The sequence below is a fragment of the Micromesistius poutassou genome (assembly GCF_964030765.1).
Source record: "Micromesistius poutassou genome assembly, chromosome: 8".
Taxonomy (NCBI): Eukaryota; Metazoa; Chordata; class Actinopteri; order Gadiformes; family Gadidae; genus Micromesistius; species Micromesistius poutassou.
Window position 1 is genome coordinate 7,064,697 of NC_140278.1, and position 11,556 is coordinate 7,076,252.

At 43.0% G+C, this 11,556-nt stretch overlaps 1 protein-coding gene across 1 annotated transcript; it reads left to right on the top strand.

Annotated features, from left to right (window-relative positions):
* The first annotated feature begins 1,211 nt into the window (after nucleotides 1-1,211).
* On the top strand, nucleotides 1,212-6,300 carry gapdhs (glyceraldehyde-3-phosphate dehydrogenase, spermatogenic). Its single transcript, XM_084471309.1, has 10 exons — nucleotides 1,212-1,261; nucleotides 1,690-1,786; nucleotides 2,244-2,350; nucleotides 2,564-2,654; nucleotides 3,098-3,216; nucleotides 3,333-3,414; nucleotides 3,887-4,038; nucleotides 4,695-4,857; nucleotides 5,296-5,393; nucleotides 5,788-6,300. Exons 1-10 carry the CDS (start codon nucleotides 1,233-1,235, stop codon nucleotides 5,855-5,857), a joined length of 1,008 nt encoding a protein of 335 aa, XP_084327435.1. The 5' UTR covers nucleotides 1,212-1,232; the 3' UTR covers nucleotides 5,858-6,300.
* The last annotated feature ends 5,256 nt before the right edge of the window (nucleotides 6,301-11,556 follow it).

An 11,556-nucleotide genomic window follows, 5' to 3' on the forward strand; every position in this document is an offset into this window, starting at 1 on the left:
ATATCCTAAAGTAACAGCCAGCTAGTTCCAAGGACATTCTAGACTATCCTCTGTACTGTATCTCTATATCTGTCATGCTCACAAACACAAACAATATATACTGCCAAGACGGAGGGTGACGTAGATTTAGTGGTTTCAATTTGAGTATACTAGTACGATTTAATCCCTTAAGGCCTTTCAAAGATATATATTATTATTATTATATAATATTATTATATTATTATAATATTAATAGCAAATCATTGTCGTAAATTATTATATTAAACACGCAACTATTCGAGTATCTAAATAAGTATCTTACCATTTCAAATAAAACGATCTTCACTCAAGACTCAAGTTTGGTCAACTGCTTGGGTAACACAGCTTGAGTCACACCGGGTTTATATATAATATAATAGCGATGGGTCAATATAATCTCAACATTATAATGTTACTGCTTTGGATGGCATTTCTTCACTGGACACCCAGTCACACACTGTGTGTACACACCTATCACAGCCAAACACACACATGCACAATATAACTCAACTCCCAATGATAAACACAACATATCTGTAACCAGAAGAGTGAAGATAAATGTGTGAGAATAAAAGTGAATCGACTAGCAAAGGTCACAAGGAGGGAAGTGGGCACAAAGACTCCTTGAAGAAGGGAACGAGCGGGTGATACAGTTGGCTGGAGACCCGGCATCCTTCTGTGCAGTTCCAAGAGCCATTGTCTGGCTGTTACGTAACACCTCATTATAGTCTCCCCCTGCATTCGCCCTGTGTGCTGCAAGTGTTCCTGCATGGACATTCAAGGGAGCTAATTAAATCAGTAGGCTGGAGGGCTAGCTGGGAGCAGGATAGTAAAAGGCTTGTTCAAAGTAGACACGAAAAGGAAGATTAACCCTTGATATAGAAATGGCTGTACCGTTATACCTATCCAGGAGTTGATCCATATCTCTTTAAATCGTTTTAGCTACAACTAAAGCCACTAGAGGCTGCTAAGAGGATTAATATTTAATCCTTTAAATAAATATTCTTCAGAAATTCAGCGTTTTGGTCAAGACTAATGGCAAAAATACTGTATTATCTATTTTTTTATATCTATATTATTTTTCTGGGAGGGGAGGTTGCACAATCCATATTGAGTTCGTATTCATACCAATGTTACAGAACCAGTAACGCACCTCTAACGTAACCTATCTTTTGTGTTTCAGAGATCTCAATACCCATCAGCAAGCAGCAAACATGCCAGAACTCGCTGTAGGAATCAATGGGTGAGTCTCAAAACATCTTCCTCAACAGGGCGTCGCCTTTAGAGCAAACTAAAGTAAAATATATGGTTGATTTGGTTGTACTCACAATATGTTAGATTGAAACATTCATACTCGTAGGGATGCCGTCAGATGAGTTTATTTGGAGCCCTGGAGTGTGCTTCCCGGATGTGTGGTTTGTTTGGGTATCAGTGAACACAGAAAGCAGATCTGAGAATTTTACACAGCTGTAGCAATGGTGGCTGTGATGGATCGGCCTGCTCAACAGCCCAAGAACACGATACGCATACATGGCAACAGTATAGGAAAGCACGGGATTCTCTTGGCAGATTTATAAATGATGGTGGAGGAAATGGAGCAATGGTTGGTCTGGTTTGACCAGACAATAATGTGGTCACGCTCTGACGCTTTGATCCTGTGTGTCGCTGTAGCTTCGGTCGCATCGGCCGTCTGGTCCTGAGGGCCTGCCTCCAGAAGGGCATCCAGGTCGTGGCCATCAACGACCCCTTCATCGACGTGGAGTACATGGTGGGTAGTACACACCCTAGTGCAGCTCCATGGAGCCTGGAAATCCAATGGATTAACACCAGCCAAGTGTAAATAGAATTAGTAAATGAGAATGGCCAGACATGTCTCAGATCAGCAACCGGACTCGATTAAAAATAAAAGGTATCCGGAACGTTCTACAATGAGGGTACATTAATTAACCATTAATTAATGAGTCTAGTGATCATTTACTAATGGTGTTCATGTTATCTACGGTAATCATTTATACATTATTTAATAGGGCTAGGGCGACACTAACTCTAACCCTTACCTTAGTCCAAACCCCTATGCTAATGTTATCAACTAATGCCTATTACTCCATAAACTATGTTTAATAATGGTTGAATGAATGTACCCTTATTGTAAAGTGTTACAGAATAGTATATAAAACATAAAGTGATCAAAGGTTGTAAATGAGTTGTAATGTGGCCATTGGCAGGTCTACATGTTTAAGTATGACTCCACCCACGGCCGCTACAACGGAGAGGTCTCCTACGAGGATGGCAAGCTCATCGTCGACGGCAAGTCCATCTCTGTCTTCCAGTGGTGAGTAGGAAGGGTTGAGCCTCATGTCTATCGTATTGGAATATGTAGTTAGCGTCACTGCCACGGGCGATGCCACGGTTAATATTATTATTAAATATGAAATATTACTATACTACTATACTACCCTACAGTTCTGGCAGAGGGCTTTTGAACACATTTGATGATTTGAGATGGTTTGTGATCACATTGTTCATCCTTTGTCTCCCTGGTCAGTATGAAGCCAGCAGAGATCCCATGGGGTGACTCTGGAGCATTGTACGTGGTGGAGTCCACTGGAGTCTTCCTGAGTGTGGACAAGGCAACTGTACGTACCCCCCCCACACACACACACACACACAAGCCTGCACACACACATGCACGCGCACACACACACACACACACACACAGACACACACACACACACACACACGTCCACTTATGCAAGTGCACACACACACATGCACAAGCATGCACATAGTCAGACCTACTATATATGAATAAAACATAATAAAAGTGAGGTAAACGGTTGTAATTGTGAGGTAAACGGTTGGAATTTTGTCTCAAAATTCAGGTTTTATATGCAAAATGTAATTCTTTGATTCATAACTATGTATGCATTTGTACAAATCATTGTGCATTCATTCAAATATCAACTTACTATACACAAGTTAACTTTTACAAGACACAAGTTGACTATTGCTGAGTTGCTATTCGTATTCATAACTCCGTAGCCTTAACCTTGTCTTGTCTGCGCCCCCGTTCCCCCAGGCTCATGTCCAGGGTGGGGCTAAGCGTGTGGTGGTCTCCGCCCCATCCCCTGACGCCCCCATGTTTGTCATGGGTGTCAACGAGGATAAATACGACCCCTCCTCCATGACCATCGTCAGGTAACGAACCCAACGTCCTGCACTTAGACGCACACACACACACCTAGTCTTGGCAGTCGCAAGTTTTCAAAGGTGTGTTGAATTCTTACCAAACTCTTGCTGGTGTCTGACTGCAGTAACGCCTCGTGCACCACCAACTGCCTGGCCCCACTGGCTAAAGTCATCAATGACAACTTCGGCATCGACGAGGCTCTCATGGTGAGTGGCATTCAGCGAGCATTCTTATCATTTACATGGTGTGTATTTCTTTCCATCGTGTCACTGTCAAAGCCTACCAGTAAAATGGGTATTTGTTTATAATTGCAGTCACTAGTATAAAGTAGCATCGTCGATGGCCCTGCTTGCATGAACTGAGGACATAAATGGGGCTGTTTTTATTATTTTTACATTAAAGCAAGCAACAATATCGTCCCTGCCATAGAGTAGAACGGACATGTCTGACTTTACAAGCCCAAAAGTGTTTTAAGATTTGCATTTTGCAGTATTGAATAAAATTGAGGAGGAGATCTATAACATTTCAAGAAAATGGACATTAATCCATTGAGTCCATCCTCCATCCCTCCCAGCGAGCATTGTAGTGCAGCACCTGACAACGTGCTGTCAGCCTTCGACCTGACCCTAGGTCTGCTCACCGACCGGGCCTGTGTTCCTGTGTGTGTTCCTCATGTAGACCACAGTGCATGCGTACACCGCCACCCAGAAGACGGTGGACGGGCCCAGTAGCAAGGCCTGGCGCGACGGGCGCACCGCCGCCCAGAACATCATCCCTGCCTCCACCGGCGCCGCCAAGGCTGTGGGCAAGGTCATCCCCGAGCTCAACGGGTCAGTGACGGGGACGCACCGCACATTTACAATCAGGGCATTTAGCAGAAGCTTTTATCCAAAGCGACTAACAATAAGTACATTTGTCATAAGAAAGTGAAACAATATATCGCAGTCGGTACGGTAAGGATGTGCACAAAACCAAGTGCAAAGCATCAACAATCGCTAGGTTAACCCATTCCCTGTGTACAACAAAGAAAGCTAGCCCTAACCCTAACCCTAACCCTAAGATGCTACATAGCTAAGTACTATAAGTAAATGCGACATACAATAAGTGCGTACATTATGTGGCAGGACGTACAACATACAACAAGTAGGAAAAGGGAAGGACGGGGTGGCTATGCAGAGTCTAGGTGAACTCTGAACAGGTGAGTCTTAGCTACTTTAATATACATTAAAGTAGCCAGCCGTGTAGGACCCTCTGGGTTAGGGGAGGCGGGGCGGGGCGAACATATTAATATCAACATATCATCGACTTCAAACTGGTGGTAGTGTCGCCATGACCAAATGGTTTAAATTTGGTCTTGAAATGAAAAAACAACACAAAATACAGTATGTTGGTTATTTGTGGACCTGTTGGCCAGCAGCCTTTTGAGAAGGACTTCCACACACTGGTCTCTGCTGCCCTCTGACCCGTATTACTGTCGTTGTTCTAGGAAGCTGACCGGCATGGCGTTCAGGGTGCCAGTGGCGGACGTGTCTGTGGTGGACCTGACATGCCGTCTGACCCGGCCCGCGACCTACAGCCAGATCAAGGAGGCCGTGAAGAAGGCCGCAGACGGCCCACTGAAGGGCGTGCTGGGCTACACCGAAGACCAGGTACCCCCAGAGGAAACAAGTCATTACTTTGATGTGATGCCAATTACATCTTCATAACGGTGATATTGCATAATATATTGGAAGTTGGGATTTTACATATTTCATACATCAAGATGAAACAGATACAGTTAACTCACTATTATAAATTTGGGTGACAAAAGATAAGAATACTGTCATACATTTACAGGTTTAGGGTTAGGGGGTTAGGCATGAAAATATTATGCAATAATGATGATTATCGCATGAAAATTCAGTACTGTAGCCATCCCTTCAGTAAATTATCTCCAGACAGAACAGTCTTCATACATAACCACATGCCTTGGGCCAGGTACAACAGCACTACATTAGAGGTCAGGTCGGTGTCGATGTACCTCTGTATTTTGTTCAGCTAGTTCAGTCTAGTCGAGTGGCTCATGGAGTTCTTGGTTCATGTTCTAGGTTGTGTCCTCTGACTTCATCGGTGACACTCACTCCTCCATCTTTGATGCCGGGGCAGGGATCTCTCTGAACGACAACTTTGTCAAGCTTATTTCCTGGTGAGTTCTTTAATTCGGTTCCTCTCTGATCTGGATCACATGAATCTGCCATCGTTGTGTTTTTCTACATCCCCAGCAGCATCACATTTACAATAAGAACAATGAAAAGCATACCCCATCTGCAAACAGATAAAGATTTGCTGGATATGCTGCTCATAAATTAGGCTATAAATGCATCATCAATTATAAATGATTCCAAAGCTGTCAAAATGTATATTGAAATACAGAATATCAAGTTTTCAATCAGTGTCCTGAAATTACTAAGATCAAGTCCTTATTTTACAGCCTGACCTGTATTTAAACCTATTACTCATGGTTACATACTATATTTTATATTATACTATTATACTACTATTATCCATCATCCGTCCTTTCCACATTGCTCTGTCTCCAGGTACGACAATGAGTTTGGCTACAGCCACCGCGTTGCTGACCTGCTGCTGTACATGCACTCCAAGGAGTAGACCCTCCCTGCAGCCAAGGAAGGCAGCCAGCCATGGACCGGCCCATAACACCAAGCCCCCCCCCCCCCTCCCACCACACACGCACACATTGACCCATTGACAAGCCCCATAGCACTGCTACTGGAGTAGGGGACCGCAGAAGCGCATTCGGAGGGGTTGATACGTCACTCTGTTGTCAAATGTTTAGTTTTCGTTTTCTTTGCTGATTAGGTGGTGAGTCAGTGGAAGTGTTTCTTGTGTCTGTGTGCCTCTCCGAGTCCCGCTGTCTCTCTTTAAGTGTTTAAGTTGTTATGGCAGATTAACATCCAAACTACTGTATCCATCCTTGTCCCCTATCGATGTGCACTGACGGCTGAGTGGAAGGAGGAGACAGATGTGCTACGGAGCTACTGTAATGTTGCTGAGAGTAACGAGAATGAAAAAATAAAAGTTGTGAAACACTGCAACTCTTCTTTTATACGGGCTGTAGCAGGGACACTTTCAGAGCTATTATTTCAGTGTAATTCTTTGGAAATGGACATTCATCAGTGAGTCAAATGTAGTGTGAAAATATATGTTTAGGGTTGACTGCGTCGTACGAGAAAAGATAAGATTTTTCTTACCAATCAGGGCATCCCTTGGCCTGACTGGTTTGAAATATAATCTTTCCTGAAAAGATTGAAAAGCAACACCCCTCAGTGGCAGAGAAACATTTGAGGGAGGTTGTTTTGGTTGTTTAGCTTCAAAATATTGCTCTTTTGTTCTTTCTACTCTCTTTCTTTGAGACAGACATTGCCATTTCCATAAAGAGCATCTTAGAAGCATACATTATTTGCATTGACAATTGACAAATGTTATTAAAGGGGACATACCACCAGGTGTGAGTGTGATTAGCCATTACAAGCCGTTTTGAAAATGTGCCGCTTCTGCCACACAGGTGGGCGTGTCCACCTAGATGTATGACGGAAAGATGAGCAACGTTTGCTACAGTCCACCTGTGATGTCAGAAGCGGCACATTTTCCAAACTGACATTTTTTGTCACTACTCTAGTGGCAAACCACTAGAGTAGATTATTATGCTCCCCTCCCAGCATTAACATACACTGTGCACAGTGCATGTGTGAAAGGCCCTGTACCAGTGTCACATCCCAGCCTTATCACTCACTATGTATGTGTCAATGATTTGATTTGATTAATTCTCTGGACAAAACACTTTATTTGTTTACTTTGTCTTTTTCCACTTCACTTGGTTTCCTCTCTGTAGAAGTAGGTGGAGTTAATTCATTTAGAATAATCTCTATAGAGGACACTCTATAGAGAACTAGATAAAGGGGCATAAATATCTATCAGTTTTACATGTCCTTTGGCTTGTTAATGCATAAATAACTTGTTGGGTGCATATGTAATAACATACACTGTATCATATGAACCAGTGTCACATCCCAGCATTAACATACACTGTATCATATGAACCAGTGTTACATCCCAGCATTAACATACACTTTATCATATGAACCAGTGTCACATCCCAGCATTAACATACACTGTATGAACCAGTGTCACGTCCCAGCATTAACATACACTGTATGAACCAGTGTCACGTCCCAGGGGCCGCTCGCTGCAGACGGTTGCCTCTGTTGCTGCGGGGGCCCCACCTGTCATCCGCTGGAGTCCACTCGCGACCGTTGCTGTCATCTGGGAAAGGACTGGTGCTGGATTGTGGCTGGTGTCGCTGCTGCTGGTGGCCCAGTGCTTCCTCAGACATCCCTTCTGTGTTCTAGGTTGGAGAGGCCTCAATTGGGGTGCTGTTGTAGCAATGTCAGTGCCACACGTAGGTGGCTGCCAGACTCTACCTAGGTGGCTTTCACTGGGCCTCTCCAAAACCAGGACACGGGGTGATGATATTGAAAACTGGTTAAGTGCAGATTGATTGATAATGTAAAGCAGGTGATCCATGCTGCCATGTCTGAGCTCTCTTAAATGTGTGTGCTGGCTGCTTTAACCGGTGTTCATGTTTTTCCAACGCCTCACATGTGTGCAGCCTCACCCAGCCCCAGAGTCTAATTAGTCTGACTCCGTCCAGGTGAGGTTGCTTAAACCAGTCATCAACCAGACATACACTAAATGTTTACAAATAAGGCATCTCATTTGCGGTATCAATTATATCAATTATATTATTGCAGATGTAGAATACAAAAAGAAAAGTGTGTGTGTGTCTACAAACTGGTAGATCTGCTGAGTTTATTCAGGTCACAACAACAACGAACCACCTTTGCTTGAACAAACCTAAGGAAAACATATGAGCCATTATTTATGCTGGGAACCAACAGAAGTTACATTACGTAATGGGAAAGAACAGAAGAGAACATTTGAATGCAGATTTCTTCAGTATATGGTAGAGGGCATTTAATGAACATTTAAACAATGTTTTAATTTAGTTTTGAGCGTGCTGTAAATAGCAGCTGAAGGATTCAAATGCTGTGATTTCCTTGTAGCCTTATTTGCCTCATCCAAGCATGGACACTGATCATATTTTAATGTCATGATTTGAATGAGTCCTTGAATGAGTCCAATGCAATAACAGCCAATAAAAAACTCAAAAGTACAAAATTTGTATGTGTGTGCATGTGTGTGCGTGTGTGTCAGAATACAACGTCACTGGTCGAGGTTCTAGTAAGAGGTTGTGGCGAGATTGGATTGGTCTGCTGAGTGTATTCAGGTGTGGCTAGGAAGTAGTTCTAACACACATCTCCTCATCATTTAGTGGTCAGGGGGACTGAGCTCTATCCATTCTGACTTGCTGCTGGACATTGGTCAGAAGCTGTAGCTGCCAGAGTGGCTCTAAACAACCTTCTCTTGTTTCTCTCTAAACACTAGACCGGATAGTAGGTGACAGGTATTCAAACTACCACCTCTAAAAGCAGGACTCCTGCTTGAGGCCTAAGGGTTACTTTTTGAGGCTTTCTTTTCTTTTCTTTTTTGCCACACGTCTTCGTTTTGACAGCATATAGCCTTGTGCCAAGTGCTACTGGATGAAAACATTTGAAATCCTGTCATGGCAGGAATGACAAGCTCCTTCAAACTTCTAATCTTGTTTTGGTTAATTCCCTGCGTTAGCTTGAAGTTGGAATTGAACAAATTCTACCGTGATGATTATCAACTGTCCTGGGAAGCTTCCCGTCAATACTGCCAAAATAAATATACAGATTTGCCATCTTTTTTGCCTGAGGATGAGCCTGCCCTATTAGACGCTTTGGGTGATTCTAAGACAGTATGGGTTGGCTTAAAAAGAGACCCTGCAAACAGTAGACCATGGAGCTGGATAGAAACAAGGTAAGAAGGAACATTTACATTTGTTCATCAGTCTTTCCTGAGTTCCTTCATCTAAGATACAGATACATTGGATACAGGAAAGTTTAAACAATATAAAACCTACTATTACACCACAGGTACCGACCAAGCCTCCTGATTGGTCAACTAGACATTTAAAATATGATCAAATCAGCATGACAGCACACCTAGCCGTGGTCAAATAAAAATGTCCTCATTATATTAATTACTCCACCCATACACATGGCACTACTAGCTTTAAAATGTACATATCTTGTACTTTTTGAGATTCTTGATTCTGATCGATCTAGTAAATCACACATTCGATAGTGGCTAGGGATCCAGCTCTATAGTCAATGGACAAGACAGTCTTTATTGCAAAATAAATCCTGCTCACCTAATAGGGCGATGCAGGACCCCAATTGTTAAATCACGATCCTGATAGGTTAATAACGTTCCAAGGGTGAGCTTTATTTTAACGATCAAATAGAACTGTAGACCAGATATTTCCTTGACAACTCATAAACAATATGCTCAAGAATATTTTGATTACAGCTGATTAAGCCAGTAAAACCATAACCATAAAGCATAATTAAGCAATAGATCACGACAGGCTGTGGAATGTCCTCATTAAGTGTGCCCCCCACAGTTAAAGAGGTCGTCGTCCCAAACGAGTGGTATAATTAGCACATTTCACTGACTGAAGTGATCTATTGCTTTTATAAAACAGTTACGTAAGTATGGCGAAATGAAAGTCATAGACACCCTCAATTTTGAAAAAACGAGAAAGTCGGAAAAGCATTTTCTTAACAAATACAAAAATGTAGTCCCTCCTGGCTGCCTACAAAGTGCGCGGCGGTTGCTATGCAACACACTGTAGCGTCCTTCAGAGAGAAGGCTAGAGGGTTCGCCGGCAATTTAGCCTACTATCGAGTTCACTCACCGTGTGCCTATTGCTTTACAACATTTCCACCCTCTCCATCAATCAACATATTTTTAGGCTTCAGTGAACTATGCTATTGCTTTTATATATAAATAAACAACAGTTCAAGTTAGGCGCGGAGTGATACGGAACTCTGTAAACTGAATGGGCGTCATAGATGTGTGTATACGCTCATTCAATAACACGCAAGTTTAAGCAAGCACTCCGATTGGTCAATTCCCATTCTCGAGCGTGTTTAAATGCCTGGTGAAAGAACGGACAAAAAGATCATGCCTAATTACAGAAAGTATCGCTATGCTAACTAGCCTAAACTACTTTCATGAGCCTAGTTTCCATAACAACGTTCAACTGACCAAGAGTCGGCTATCGTTACTATAGGAACTATTTTATGATGGGGATGAACTCGGGCAGAAAGCTTGAATTTGAGGGCAAATTAACCCACAATATGAAAATATTTTACAATATTGTTGATAATGAAGATGGTTTGTGTTATTGAATCGCAATCTTGAACTCAATTGCGTTCTTGAATGTCATTATTGGCAGGGTTGCCAACTTTGGGTTTTTGGCTGGCATGAGACTCTGTAAATGTTATAATGCTTACTTGCTTATTTTAACAGAGGTCTGTGGATGGAATTGTTGACGGGGGGTGGGATGAGTATGGGGTTGCGGACAGGCAGAGTTGATGACGGGGGGGGGGGGGGGTGGGGGGGTGGGAGACGCTCGTAGCTCGACGCTCATAGACAACGGATTCTCGGATCAACTGGGACGTTGTAGCCGAGATGTCTTAAACTCCTCTTCTTTCGTTAAAAACAATACAATGTGGTCTGGCCTAGTCTAGTCAAGTCATCAACAGAAATTTAACAGTTGTTTTGTTTTTTTGGCGTGACATTTGTTGCGTGTGCGTGAGAGCGTGAGATTGATACTGAAAGCGTGAGTGTCACGCCAGATGCGTGAGAGTTGGCAACTCTGTTATTGGTACTTGAAGCACAGGACTTCGGTAGCCTAGTCCTAACTAGATCTTCGTACTCATTTCATTCATACCGATGGTCTAGAACTGCTATAGAGACAAACGATTTCTCACTTGAAGGCAGGTGCTGTTGAAGTTTAAAACCTATTGGCTCTGCCCAGTGCCACTCCGGATCTGCCTTAACCAATCGCTAACGTTTAGTCGTGACGTATTTCATGCTTAGCAAACTCCTTCACCACTAACGGAGCCAGCTGGAAAATTAAACTTTTCCCGAATCCCGTGGGAAGAAGCGTCACAACATCTTGACCACCAACAAAAAAAAAAATCTGGCTTTAATTTATCTATATTCGGCAGAGTTTCCACAACAGACCGAATTGCTTCTTTCTCCATGGTCTTCCTGCTGCTTCCTGGTATTCGTTTGACTACAACTGAAACTCGCGCACGACCTGTACGTCACTGTTCTCAGGCCGCGCCTCCTGT

Excerpts from the sequence above, each read along its gene's own strand:
- gapdhs (XM_084471309.1), top strand. The coding sequence starts at position 1,233 with ATGCCAGAACTCGCTGTAGGAATCAATGG. Across the intron at positions 2,655-3,097 it reads TGAGTGTGGACAAGGCAACT|GCTCATGTCCAGGGTGGGGC; the intron begins GTACGTACCCCC and ends CCGTTCCCCCAG. Across the intron at positions 3,415-3,886 it reads GCATCGACGAGGCTCTCATG|ACCACAGTGCATGCGTACAC; the intron begins GTGAGTGGCATT and ends TTCCTCATGTAG.